Below are 11,687 nucleotides of genomic sequence, written 5' to 3'. Positions count from 1 at the left end.
TTCTATTTTACTGTTCTTGATATGTTTAAATAACTCAGTGACCTGTGTTTCACAGCCACTGGTGCAACCCGAGCTACTGACTGTGTAGTTAAGTATGACAAACTACAATCAAAAACTTACTGCTTATTTGGAACAACTGCAGACACCCTTGTCTTTCACATCTTCCAGTATCTGCTTGAAATGTCACTTAATTATTAGCCTCCATACATGCTAAATTAAGATGCAGAACATGATATTTGCCAAACATTAGCATGTTGGCATTGTCACTGTGTGTGTGTTATGATGCTGATATTAGGTCAAAACCAGAGGTGTAGTGTTATTTAAGTACCAGAGTGCATTGGTCACACACACTCACGTTTGTGTTATTTGTTTGTAAGGTTATTTCACCACTGTGGCAAGTTTACGTACACTATATTGCCAAAAGTATTTGCTCGTCTGCCTTCATACACACATGAATTTCAGTGACATCTCACTGTTAATCCATAGGGTTTAATATGATGTCGGTCCAACCTTTGCAGCTATAACAGATTCAACTCTTCTGGGAAGGTTTTCCATAAGGTTTAGGAGTGTTTGGGGGAATTTTTGACTGTTCTTCCAGAAGCTCATTTGTGAGGTCAGAGACTGATGTTGGACCAGAAGGCCTGGCTCACAGTCTCCACTCTAATTCATCCCAAAGGTGTTTTATCGGGTTGAGGTCAGGACTCTGTGCAGGCCAGTCAAGCTCTTCCACACCAAACTCGCTCATCCATGTCTTTATGGTCCTGCTTTGTGCACTGGTGTGCAGTCATGTTGGAACAGGAAGGGGCCATCCCCAAACTATTCCCACAAAGTTAGGAGCATGAAATTGTCCAAAAAGTCTTTGTATGCTGAAGCATTAAGAGTTCCTTTCACTGGAACTAAGGGGCCAAGCCCAACTCCTGAAAACAACCCCACACCATAATCCCCCCTCCACCAAACTTTACACTTGGCACAGTGCAGCCAGACAAGTACCGTTCTTATACCAAGCCCAGACTCATTCATCAAATTGCCAGACAGAGAAGTGTGATTCATCAATCTAGAGAACACATTTCCACTGCTCTAGAGTCCAGTGGTGGTGTGCTTTACACCACTGCATCTAACACTTTGCATTGTGCTTGGTGATGTAAGGCTTTTACTTTGTAAGAAAATTTCACGACTGGACTCGTTGCACAGGTGGCATCCTATCACGGTACCACACTGGAACTCACTGAGCTGAGAGCGACCCATTCTTTCACAAATGTTTGTAGAAGCAGTCTGCATGCTTGGTGCTTGGTTTATACACCTGCAGATGTGGAAGTGACTGGAGCCCCTGCATTCAATGACTTGGAAGGGTAAGTGAATACTTTTGGCAATATAGTGTACATTATTCAACTATAGTTAAGCAAAAGTGATCAAATGCTTGTCTATCTGACCATCTTTGTTACTTTGTTATTGCTTAAAGCTCTCTTATCCCTGGCAGTGTCTTCTTTCCTTTTCATTCTTTCCTGTGGGATAGTTGCTCATGTACTCTATAACATTGATGCCATCTCCCTCTTTCACTTATTCTCTGGTGAATTTTGAATTCTACTGCTTTTCACAGTGTAAAAGTGAAAGTTACAGATATATCTGACAGCTGAGGGCTGCTTTATTACAAACCTTTCCACCATGTAGTCCTGAAATCTGTGTTGCAGCTGACCTGGACAGTGTGCAGAAGAACACATATCATTTACCAGCAGATCCTGACCTGTCTGTGTATTGAAGTTACATAATAACTGTGTCACATACGTAAACATGTACATTACCATTGTTTTTTTCTGTGTGCCACGTAATGCTAGGATTTATTAAAGCCAGTATTATCCACTGTAAGAGTCACACACAAATCTAAGGCATTTCCAATCTTTCCGAGTCCAAGTGTTGCATTTTGACAGACATTTCAATATTGTATAGGACAGAGCTGAAAGAAGAAGAAAAACAAATGACATGAAAGTGATCTGTGGTGTTGCAGAGCTGTATGACTGCATCTGTGTTCATTATGGGGCAATTTCTATAATTTGAAAAAAAAAAAAATTCAAAAGACTGCAAATCCATTGGCTCACTTTAAAAAAATTGCATGGTTACCTGCATGCATCTTCTATGGTGGCTCCCCTGTGGCTCTCTGAAAGGGAAACTCCTACAAATATATATGCAATGAGGTCAACTGCAAAAATAACTATGTCCCCAGGCCAGATTGACTAAAAACATAAAACCTTACACTGTTAGGACATCACTCGCTCTCTCACGCTCCCTCTTCAGGTCTGTATGTTTTTGCGATGCTCTCAATAGGTAATTACTGAAATGAACTGATTACATCTTTGTATAAAAATTAGCCCACTGTTGGCAGATCACCCAAAGAACTTTCCACTCCCCTGGGCACATATTTCAGGATTCATCATCACGCTAACTTGCCCCGTAGCTTCCAGTCACAAAACAGACCGCAACAGTAGCTTTCTGACACCAAAAGAGGTCTTTGTGCTGGTGCAGACCTTTAGTAAATCTGGCCCTAGATACCACGATGACAGCTTTTACCAGTCTCTTTGTTTTTATTGACTTTCTTGCATGAAATACACTTAAAGTCAAAATTGTATTTCAACCAGTTAAGCTAACTGAATATTTTATTTCCTCACTTGGAAGAAAGAAAAGTGGGGAGTGTTGCTCTGGTGCACCTGTGCTCGAGGCTCTGCCTAATTAACGCTGAGACTAAAGATCACAGCTGGCTTTTCAGATGTTTCCAGTGGTTCATTAAAGAGTTAGTCAAATATTAGCAGATAAATCATCCAACTGGCATTTACTGCAAAGCTGTTTATTATCATAACTGGATTTTTTAAATTTTTTGCATTGTGTTCTATAAGAAATCAATAATATATGTTAATGATGTTGCCTAGTCTTCATTCTCTCTGTTTCTACAAGGCTCCACAAATTATTATTAAAACACAAATACTGTTCACATGCTTGAGCTGGTGTTTTTTTTCATGAAAAACCATGTAGAGAGCAGAATGGGCACATAAAGTCATCAACCTTCTGAATTTGAATCTGCTTTTCCACAAACATGAAGCTTTTCTTGTACGAGACCACAGGACTGTCCACCGGATGGAATTATATTTTAGTTGCAATGAATTTCACAGGTAGCTTCCTCTTACATTAACATTTCATTACCTGTCTCAGGTTTAAACTGGCTTAAGACTTTTTGGTACCTCTTTGTGTATTGGCATATTTAGATACAGGTGGTGCAAATATAGCAGCCCCACACTAAATCCTTGATGATGATTATAATATTCATTTGCTAACCTTTTAAAGAAGCTGCTGAAGCAACATTTAGAATTTTTTGTATTGTACTCTGTTACATATAAAGCCAAATCCCTAAAACTGCAGTTTGAGCTGCCGCCCTCTGTGTTGTGTTCTACAAATTTGGATATATAAAACTATTTCAGTCTGTTACCGCAGTACATTTAGTAGGCAACTTAGTCTTCAGCAGTCGCTATGATTTATGTATTTTCTTTTCTTTTTTTTTTAACTAAATTTAAAGAAAATAGTTCAGGCTTCTGTCATCACATTTCATGCACAGAGATAGCAGTGCAGTGATTCTTAAAAATAATAATTACTCATCATCTTTTAGGAAGCAGGACCCTTCTCTGCTGAAATTTCACTTTATTTCATGCAGTCAGAAAAGAACAAGACCATGATGCATACTGTGGATGAAAGACATGGTAGTAATCTTTCAGCTGGCACTATATTGTAGAAAATATATTGCTGATATCAGAGAGAAACACATATGAATCCTTTGCTCAGACTGTACATCAGTAGCTCCTCACACTCCCTCATTTTTGATGCTCTAATATGGTCTTGGTAGCATGTTGTCTGCATGTTTGTCTGTTAAGTGAAATGAATGTTTGCTGTACTCGTCATCGAAGAGAGTATAAAAACTGCATTATATAATAAACTGACGATAAACGATAGGTCAGATTGTCTCATGAATTTCATAAAAACTGCCAGATTCAGACATGGATTAAGTTTGCTTTGTGTTAAGAGTTGAAACAATGTGTTTCTATGTAGACACAATTTTTTTTGTCCAGTTAAGATGCTGACAAAGTATTTTATGGTTGCTTGAACCTCTCCTCTCACTGTTTATACTGTATTGTAAGGCCCTAAAATAGATTATTTGTACACCCCATTAGGGATTTACTGCTTATGGTGTAGTGAACAGATCAGAGCTATGGAGTATATTTTATAAGCCACTTATAGCTAATTAGAAGTGACTGCTGATCCCCCTTCAGCATGAGAAACATAACTTCTTTTTTCAATATATAATAAAAAAAATAAACATGTAAAAAATCTTTTTAAATTCATTTTCTATTTACAAAAAAAAAAGCTCTCATATGGTTCCCACACATCTATGTGGAATATATGATATATTTTAAGAAAAGGGTCAAAATGGAATTTTAGCACTCTTTTAAAAAATAAAACATTCCCATGCATCTACTCAGAGATGTGGTCTGATATTAGGTTTTTCATCCTTGTGTGATATGTCAGTTCCTGAAAATAGACATCACAGTTAGCCTTCACAGTTAGCCTTCACAGTTAGCCTTCACAGTTAGCCTTCACAGTTAGTCTGTGTTTTTTAAGGTCTCGTTTGGAGAAGTTCCAGTAAAATCCAGCCGATATTGCTCATTCATGCTTCTGGAATTGCAGAGAAATGTCTTCACAAATGTCCTTTTACCATTTGGGATGAGTGAAGCTGATGTTGTACTGCTTTGCCCAGCGTGCAAACACCTGTTTCTCTGTAATAAAGCGATGGTGGTTTCCTCTTCGGCTGCTCTCGTGCTGGATGTATGTTACACATTCATCACCCCCCCTGGGTTTGTAGTAGTGGTATGGCATCTTCTTGGATCCAGATTTTCTTCTGGAAAAAGACACGGATTTCCTTGCTGGTTAAATGTTTAATGTCCCTGTAATTTTTAATACTGGATTGAAGTACACTGTTACACTCACCCACAGTGATTGGGTGGAACCATCCCATATACTTTGATGTTATCACATATCTCAATGGCTATGACCATTGTGAACCAGCCTGTGCTCAACCACGAGTGAGACTTTTGTCTAAGCAGAAAAAAAACAAACAAATTGGAGAGTTTGTGAGTTTATGAATGACACATTTATTAAAAGAGGTGATTTAACATTTTAATACTCACCTGTCACGTCCTGTCTCTCTCTGGAACAGGCTGTCAAATCTGCGCATCTTGTTCGGTGTGACAGTGAAAGAAGAGAAGTCTCTGTAGGTCATGCTGACTCTCTGGATCAATCTGTACAAGGTTCCTTTGGCATCTTTCCCAATCTTGTTTGGGGGTCCCCAGAAAACAATCACAGGCTGGCTGTCTGTACGTCGTAGGAACTCACTTGGCCTTCGGACCACCCTGAACACGCTGGAGTGGGCTACAACCCTCAGAGTGGTCCGGTTCCCGACATCAGATTCATACCCCGTTGTAGGGGCGTCGTTCATGCGGATTACACACTCAGTGCGGTCGATCTCATCTCCCGCTCGACTACCCAAAACATGGCTGGAGCTCGTCACCAATGCACAGTCATGACAGTGCATGGTCATGCTCTGAGAAGGGGGGACAAGAGCTTGAAAGTCAGTCTATTAAAATAATAACTGTCAGTAGCAGTGGTGTATAAATACAAGCCTACAGGCTTATCTTAAAAGCTAAATTTTAATCCTAAAGTCTACATTATCTGAGTTAAACAGTTGAGTTAACAAAGCTGGTTAGAAATTAAGTACTAAATCCAGTTAAGTTAATATGGCTGATTTCAGCAACATGGGTCATTTAAATGTGTGTAGGTTCATTATTAGCCATGCCTAGGATAATTTCAATGCATCTGTCCACAAGTTAATGAGGAAAACGCTTAACAACTAAAATTAATTAAACTAAAAATAAGAGTAAAGAGAAGTGGTAGAAAGTCTGAATCCTAAGATGTCCAAAAAGAACATTTATACAATTTTTAACATATTACATGTGTTATTAATATACATCATTTTACAATATCACAATACACTCAGATTAGTTTGTCTGCTTAGTCTTTTTGACTGACCTGGTCTTTGGATGACACTTCACCATTTAGCTGTATCTCTTTCTTTTAATTCTCTCTCTTCGCTACCTTTCCTTTGATCATATATTGCCTTCAGAGACTTCATCTAACATTATGTGTGAAGCAGATAGAAAATGCATGTCTGCACAGAAAGAGGAAAGGGATCAGACCGGATGCTTCCATGAGTGTCAATGGATATTGTAGCTAAAAGCATACAATTTATACAGCCAGTCTGCCACTGAAAGTACTCCTGGAGCTTAGTTCCACGTTGTTAGGTTGCCCATTCAACCATCAATCAAAAGCAACAATATTTTTTTTTCGTTACTGATGGATGCCAAAATACAAATTCGTAAATTACTGCATCAGCATTTGATGCACTGTCTCTCCCCTGCATCTCCAAACCTTCATGGGTATTTAGGATAAAACAAAAATTTTTACATGCATATGAGTGTTTCGGTATTTGTGTACAACCTACTTTGTTCCCATAAACTGGCACATAGCCCTCTCTTCCTGTCCATTTCCTCAGATCTGTGACTTTGACGGCATGATTTGTAACCACATGGAAAGGAGCGTAGACAGCGTCAATGTTGCTGTTGTTGGAGCTGTATAAGATGAAGAGCGTCATCAGGATGAGGATGGCAGCAAATATCACCATCCTGTGGCTCTGTTGTCCCTGCAGAATAAAAACCAGTGCCAGAATATAATAAAGTATATTTACTAAATATAAATACAAATTTGAGGTGAGCACTGGCCGCTATTCTGAGATGGTAAGCACATGTGTTTAGAGGGTAAGCCTCATTAGCTACTACCTTTCTGTGAAGTTTGTTTGTACACAGGAAATTATATATATCAGCTTTGTTGTTTGTTTTTATATTTTATTTGATTAATAAAGGACACTGAAAGCCACGGTGTGTGAGAACAGGATTATTAAATGTTAAGAAAAATAAAACTGTCCACCTTATCTGGGCTTCACACTGGGTAAATACACAAGCTGTAGTGAAAGTAACTTTTACTACATTATTTTGGAATTGAAGGTGAGCTTTAAGTGGCCTGATAAAAATATCTGTGTAGACCTAAATCATACACAGTGTAAAGAGAGAGAGAGAGAGGGAAATCTTTTAGTACCCCCTACTGGCATATTTGTATATATGCAGAGTGAGGCAAAAGCTGTTTCTTGTGTACAAACAAACTGTTAACAGAGCGGTAGAAGCTAATGAGGCTGACCCTCAAAACTTACCTGCTTACCCTCGGAGAATAGCGGCCACTGGCTGACTGGCTGACCGCTGCATCATCGGCATAAAGTCTGAGAATCGCAGCCGGCGTCGTGCCAAAAAATGACTGCCAGTATTTAAACTGTTGCAAATGACTTGCTGGCCTAGAATCTGTCAAACATATCTCTCGTGAATGATATCAAGTCATTTAGAACATTTCAGTCACAAGGTAGAAGCTGCAATCACTTTCTGGCAAAGTGAGTTTTATATGTTCTTTATTTATCCAGTTTCCTGAGGATACCCTGCACACCATGCCGATATGCCGCGTTTTCGGCTAAAATCACTTTATTGGTGCAAAACTACTATTTTATGCCTGTTGAACTGTGTTATCTTTCCATTTTCCATTTAATTTGTCATGGCCTGTGGATTTTACAGACCTTTACTGGTGGAAAAAGGTCCAACAAAGTCCATGAACAAATTAATTTGAGATTTTTAACAACAAACTGTTAAACACACAGCTGAACTCTGAACATCACACTGCTGGAATAAAAACCACTTCTTGCCGAGTTGTTTCCTGGCATGAAAAACATAGATTTATATGACCTCTTCAGGTCAGCTGGGATCAGTGATGGATGGAGGATATTTTACTGCAGGTACAGAAATCCTGAACACAGAGGAGGAAAGGAGTTCCATTGGATCACAGCAGGTAAATATAAGGAAATAAGATGTATTTAATTTTATAGGCATGGGACAGATTTACTAAGTGAGGCAACGTATTGTGATGCCATAATTCGCAGGGTGATCTACTCACAGTACAATATAATTTATTTAAAAGATGCAGGCAGTTTACTTCAGTAATAACCAGCAATCTGCCAAGAGCAGCGGAAAAATCAGCAGACCCGAGGAGGGAGAGCGGGGGAGAGAGTGGTAGGCCTGTTAACCAAAATGATCCAGTGTAAGCTCAAGTTTTATACATCTGAAAACAGTGAGGCAGCTCAGATAAGTGAGCGGAGGCTGAAGGAGGATCAATATGCTTTCGATTTAAGGGATAACTCTTCTTCACAACTTTGAGCCAACCACGCAAAGGGCAGATTACGCACTCATTCTGGTAACATCTCATCCTAAAAATAGGCACTCCTATTAGCAGCTATCATAACCACAACAGACACAACACATGATTTTCTCTGCGTTAGATTTCGTGCAATTTGCAGTAAATTGTGTGCCACAGACTTTGTAATTCACATTTGTGTGACTAGTCTCCTCCTGAAAGGGAAACTCTTACAAATATATGTGTCATAAGGCCGGCTGCAAAAATACTCCTGTTCACAACTTAGTGACAAAACTGACACGGTGCCTCTTTAGTAAATCCAGCAGCCTTTTTAACTTCAAAAGAAGGTTTGCACCACTGCAGGTAGTATGTAAATTTGGCCCTAAATGTTCCCGCAGCTGCAGCCACGCTTTCCTCGGCTCATAAAGAAGTGTTTCTACAGCAGTGTTCAGGGCGATGAGGTGCCCCGCTTTGTGTGATCCTGCACAGCATTTTTAACCTTTGTCCTCGCTCACTTCCATCCCACCCATTGAAGCACAGTCCTCCTATTTTGGCCATAGAAAAGTAAACACCGCAGGGACAGGTGCATTTCTGGAATTGTCCATCCCGTCATCATGAGAGTTTTTATAGTTTTGACGAGACAAGAGGAAGTGAAACTAAGACCAAGGCACACGGGACAGCTATCATAAATAAAGAAGGAAGTAATATGAGATAAAAAAAAATAGGGAAACACAGACATGAATCCTTAATGTGGGATAACTGACAAGAGGATGGAACAAGAAACACTGAGGGAAGAACTAAATTCTAATAGAACCAGGAACTAATAATGGACCTAAATACATGAAAGGGAATATGTGAAGAAAATATGAACACTAAGCGAAGCAGGAATCAAACATAAATAAATAAAAAAAATATAAATTCCTTGAACTCTGAAACACTGTGTTAAACAACCCGGGACCATGACACAACTAAAGGAATGGGAACAAATGATGTGTTTTTGCGACAGGTTGCAACAGGTACCAACATGGTGTACAACAGTGCAGCTTGGAGCTATTTAACCAGGTTTTAATGTACACAATTTGTAGCATTTACGTTTACACTGTTTACAGTGTGGTAGTAGCGGTTTTATTCAAATAAAAAGATCTGGGAAACTTTTTTTTTCAAGCAGAGACATTATTAGGAAGAAATGTGGAAGTTTTAAACAGAAATTGCACCCTGAACATGCTGCCAGTCCATCACAGGGCCAACAAAGATTTTACAAACACACCTACATCCAAGTTCTAATCACTATTCAGCCTTAGGGAGAGCATGCCATCTTCGTCTCCTTATGACAGGGAACCTTCTAGCTGTGAGTCCACAGTGATAACCACTGCAGCCAATAATTAAGGGCAAGATATCTGGAGCCTCACCCTCTCGCGGTCTTACCTTGCCACCCAGCCTGAGCCCCATACTGTCTGATCAGTTCCAGCACACGGACTGCGACTGTCTGTCATCATACCTGCAGACATGAACAGGTGCACTGTAGTGAGCATAAACGGAAATTCTCACTTCATTTAAACCGCGTCATTTATGATATCATCAAGTACATAGCCATGTATCAACAGGAGTACAGCTTATATCCTGGCCGGGTTAGAAATAAAAGCTTGGTTCACTTTATTTTACATTTATCAAATGTTGTAAGGGTACAAAAGGAAGGCAATTGCATCACATATTTTGATATAACTGCACCATCTTGAGCACCCGCCCGCTTACCGCTGAGCTCCAGAGGCTTTCCTAAAAAGCAACATCCCGTTAATGGTATTAACATATTAATTAAGTCGACGGGTGAAAGCGCGTTAACGTGCGCCCGCACATATGCGGGTTTTTACCTTTTCATGGTCTGTTTGGCCTCGGTTTATGTTCTCCTTCATCTCTCTCGTCCCCCATCTTCCTGCACCATTTGCTGACGTCATCACCCCCGTCCGCCTCTCATCTGCCTGCGCGTGTGCAGCGCAGCGAGCGCAGCTGCAGCTGCAGAAGCGCTTTCCTCAGCTCATAAACAAGTTTTCCTACAGCAGTGTTCAGGGTCATGCACAGCATTTTTAACCCCTGTTTTAACCGCCAACTTCCGTCCCACGCATTGAAGAACGATTCCCCGATTTTAATTCTACAGAATTCAACACTGCAGGAACAGACGCTTTTCTGAAGTCTTCTATCCCGTCATCATGGGAGTTTTTATAGTTTTATAGTCCTTTTAGGTTTTGAGTTATTGTTTTCAATTCATTTTAGGTTCACTTAGTCTCCAGAGTGGGATTTCCTGCTGCAATTATTTGTAAACATTCAGTTTTAGCTTAATATGACCTAGTTTTAGCTTTTTTAAATTAATATGGGGTGACATTATGGTAAATCAGAATAAAATGAAAATGACGCTGTGTGAAGGCAGCTAAGTAATGCAGACAGCACAAGCAACGTTGTTATAGTTAACTAAAACTTAACTAAAATTATGTGTTTAAAACATTTTGAAACTGATGTCAACTAAAACAAAAACTACAAAAGTAACCAAAAACAATAAAAAAAAAAATGGCTACATGAAATGTCCTTAGTTCTAGTCTTTGTTATTTTGGTCAGATTTGTCACTGCAGCCTGCCTGGTGAGGTTTTGCTGCATATGTTTTTTTGAGACCTGAGTCTGCATGACTGTGAGTCATCTGCCTTTAAAGAGTGATGTGTTTGTATTATAATATCTGCCCCAAGCTTCCTAAATCTTGCCCCTGACAAATAGACTTAAAATAACAAAAATGACTGACCAAACTAAAACTAAATGATTAACAATAAAAACTGAACTGAAACAAGTACATCCACTCTGGAAACTAAGTAAAAAAAAAAAAAAAAATTAAGACAAAATAACAATAAAAACTAAATAGAAGATGCAAACTATAATAACTCTGATCCCTGGAGTCCCAAAGGGGGTGCACGACAAATCCAGAGTAATGGCTTAGTGAGCTACGTGTCCATAAAGTCGGAGTTTTCTGTGGTTCTCTTTTTACCTGGCTATCTTATGCTGAACATATAATCTGGACATAACTATGGAATGAAAAACATGACAAAGAAGATCCAGGACTGGTGAGCAACCAGAATCCCATATCAAACAAGAATGGGACAAAATTCCTCTCCCAAAAGTCCAGCAGCTGGTCTCCTCATATTCACAGATGGTTGTTAAAAGAAGAGGGGATGTTATACAGTGATAAACTTGGCCCTGTCCTAACCTTTTAAGACATGTTGCTGCCATCAAATTCAAAATGATTTAAGATTTTCCTTAAAATGGTATATTTT

At 39.3% G+C, this 11,687-nt stretch overlaps 1 protein-coding gene across 2 annotated transcripts; it reads right to left on the bottom strand.

Moving 5' to 3' along the window:
• Positions 1-3,665: 3,665 nt before the first annotated feature.
• On the bottom strand, positions 3,666-10,374 carry LOC115788985 (alpha-N-acetylgalactosaminide alpha-2,6-sialyltransferase 6-like). 2 transcript variants are annotated; one of them, XM_030742126.1, is made up of 6 exons: positions 10,129-10,214; positions 9,802-9,874; positions 6,593-6,790; positions 5,223-5,635; positions 5,023-5,130; positions 3,666-4,933 (listed from the first exon to the last, which is right to left on the bottom strand). In XM_030742126.1, the coding sequence occupies exons 2-6, from the start codon at positions 9,823-9,825 to the stop codon at positions 4,747-4,749; spliced, it is 930 nt and encodes a 309-aa protein (XP_030597986.1). In that variant the 5' UTR covers positions 9,826-9,874; positions 10,129-10,214; the 3' UTR covers positions 3,666-4,746. The 2 variants fall into 2 exon arrangements, with proteins under 2 accessions (XP_030597986.1, XP_030597985.1); XM_030742125.1 differs by lacking the exon at positions 10,129-10,214 and adding an exon at positions 10,245-10,374 and having other exon boundaries at positions 3,668-4,933.
• Positions 10,375-11,687: the final 1,313 nt, after the last annotated feature.

Source organism: Archocentrus centrarchus, chromosome 12, assembly GCF_007364275.1.
Source record: "Archocentrus centrarchus isolate MPI-CPG fArcCen1 chromosome 12, fArcCen1, whole genome shotgun sequence".
In the NCBI taxonomy this organism is placed as follows: domain Eukaryota; kingdom Metazoa; phylum Chordata; class Actinopteri; order Cichliformes; family Cichlidae; genus Archocentrus; species Archocentrus centrarchus.
This window is presented reverse-complemented; position numbering and strand designations above follow the sequence as displayed.

Coding starts and splice junctions, on each gene's coding strand:
- LOC115788985 (XM_030742125.1), bottom strand. CDS start 9,825: ATGGGGCTCAGGCTGGGTGGCAAG. Junction 5,636..6,592: donor TGCCAGTTTATGGGAACAAA/GTAGGTTGTACA, acceptor CCCCCTTCTCAG/AGCATGACCATGCACTGTCA. Junction 4,934..5,022: donor GTTCCACCCAATCACTGTGG/GTGAGTGTAACA, acceptor GTCTTTTTCCAG/AAGAAAATCTGGATCCAAGA.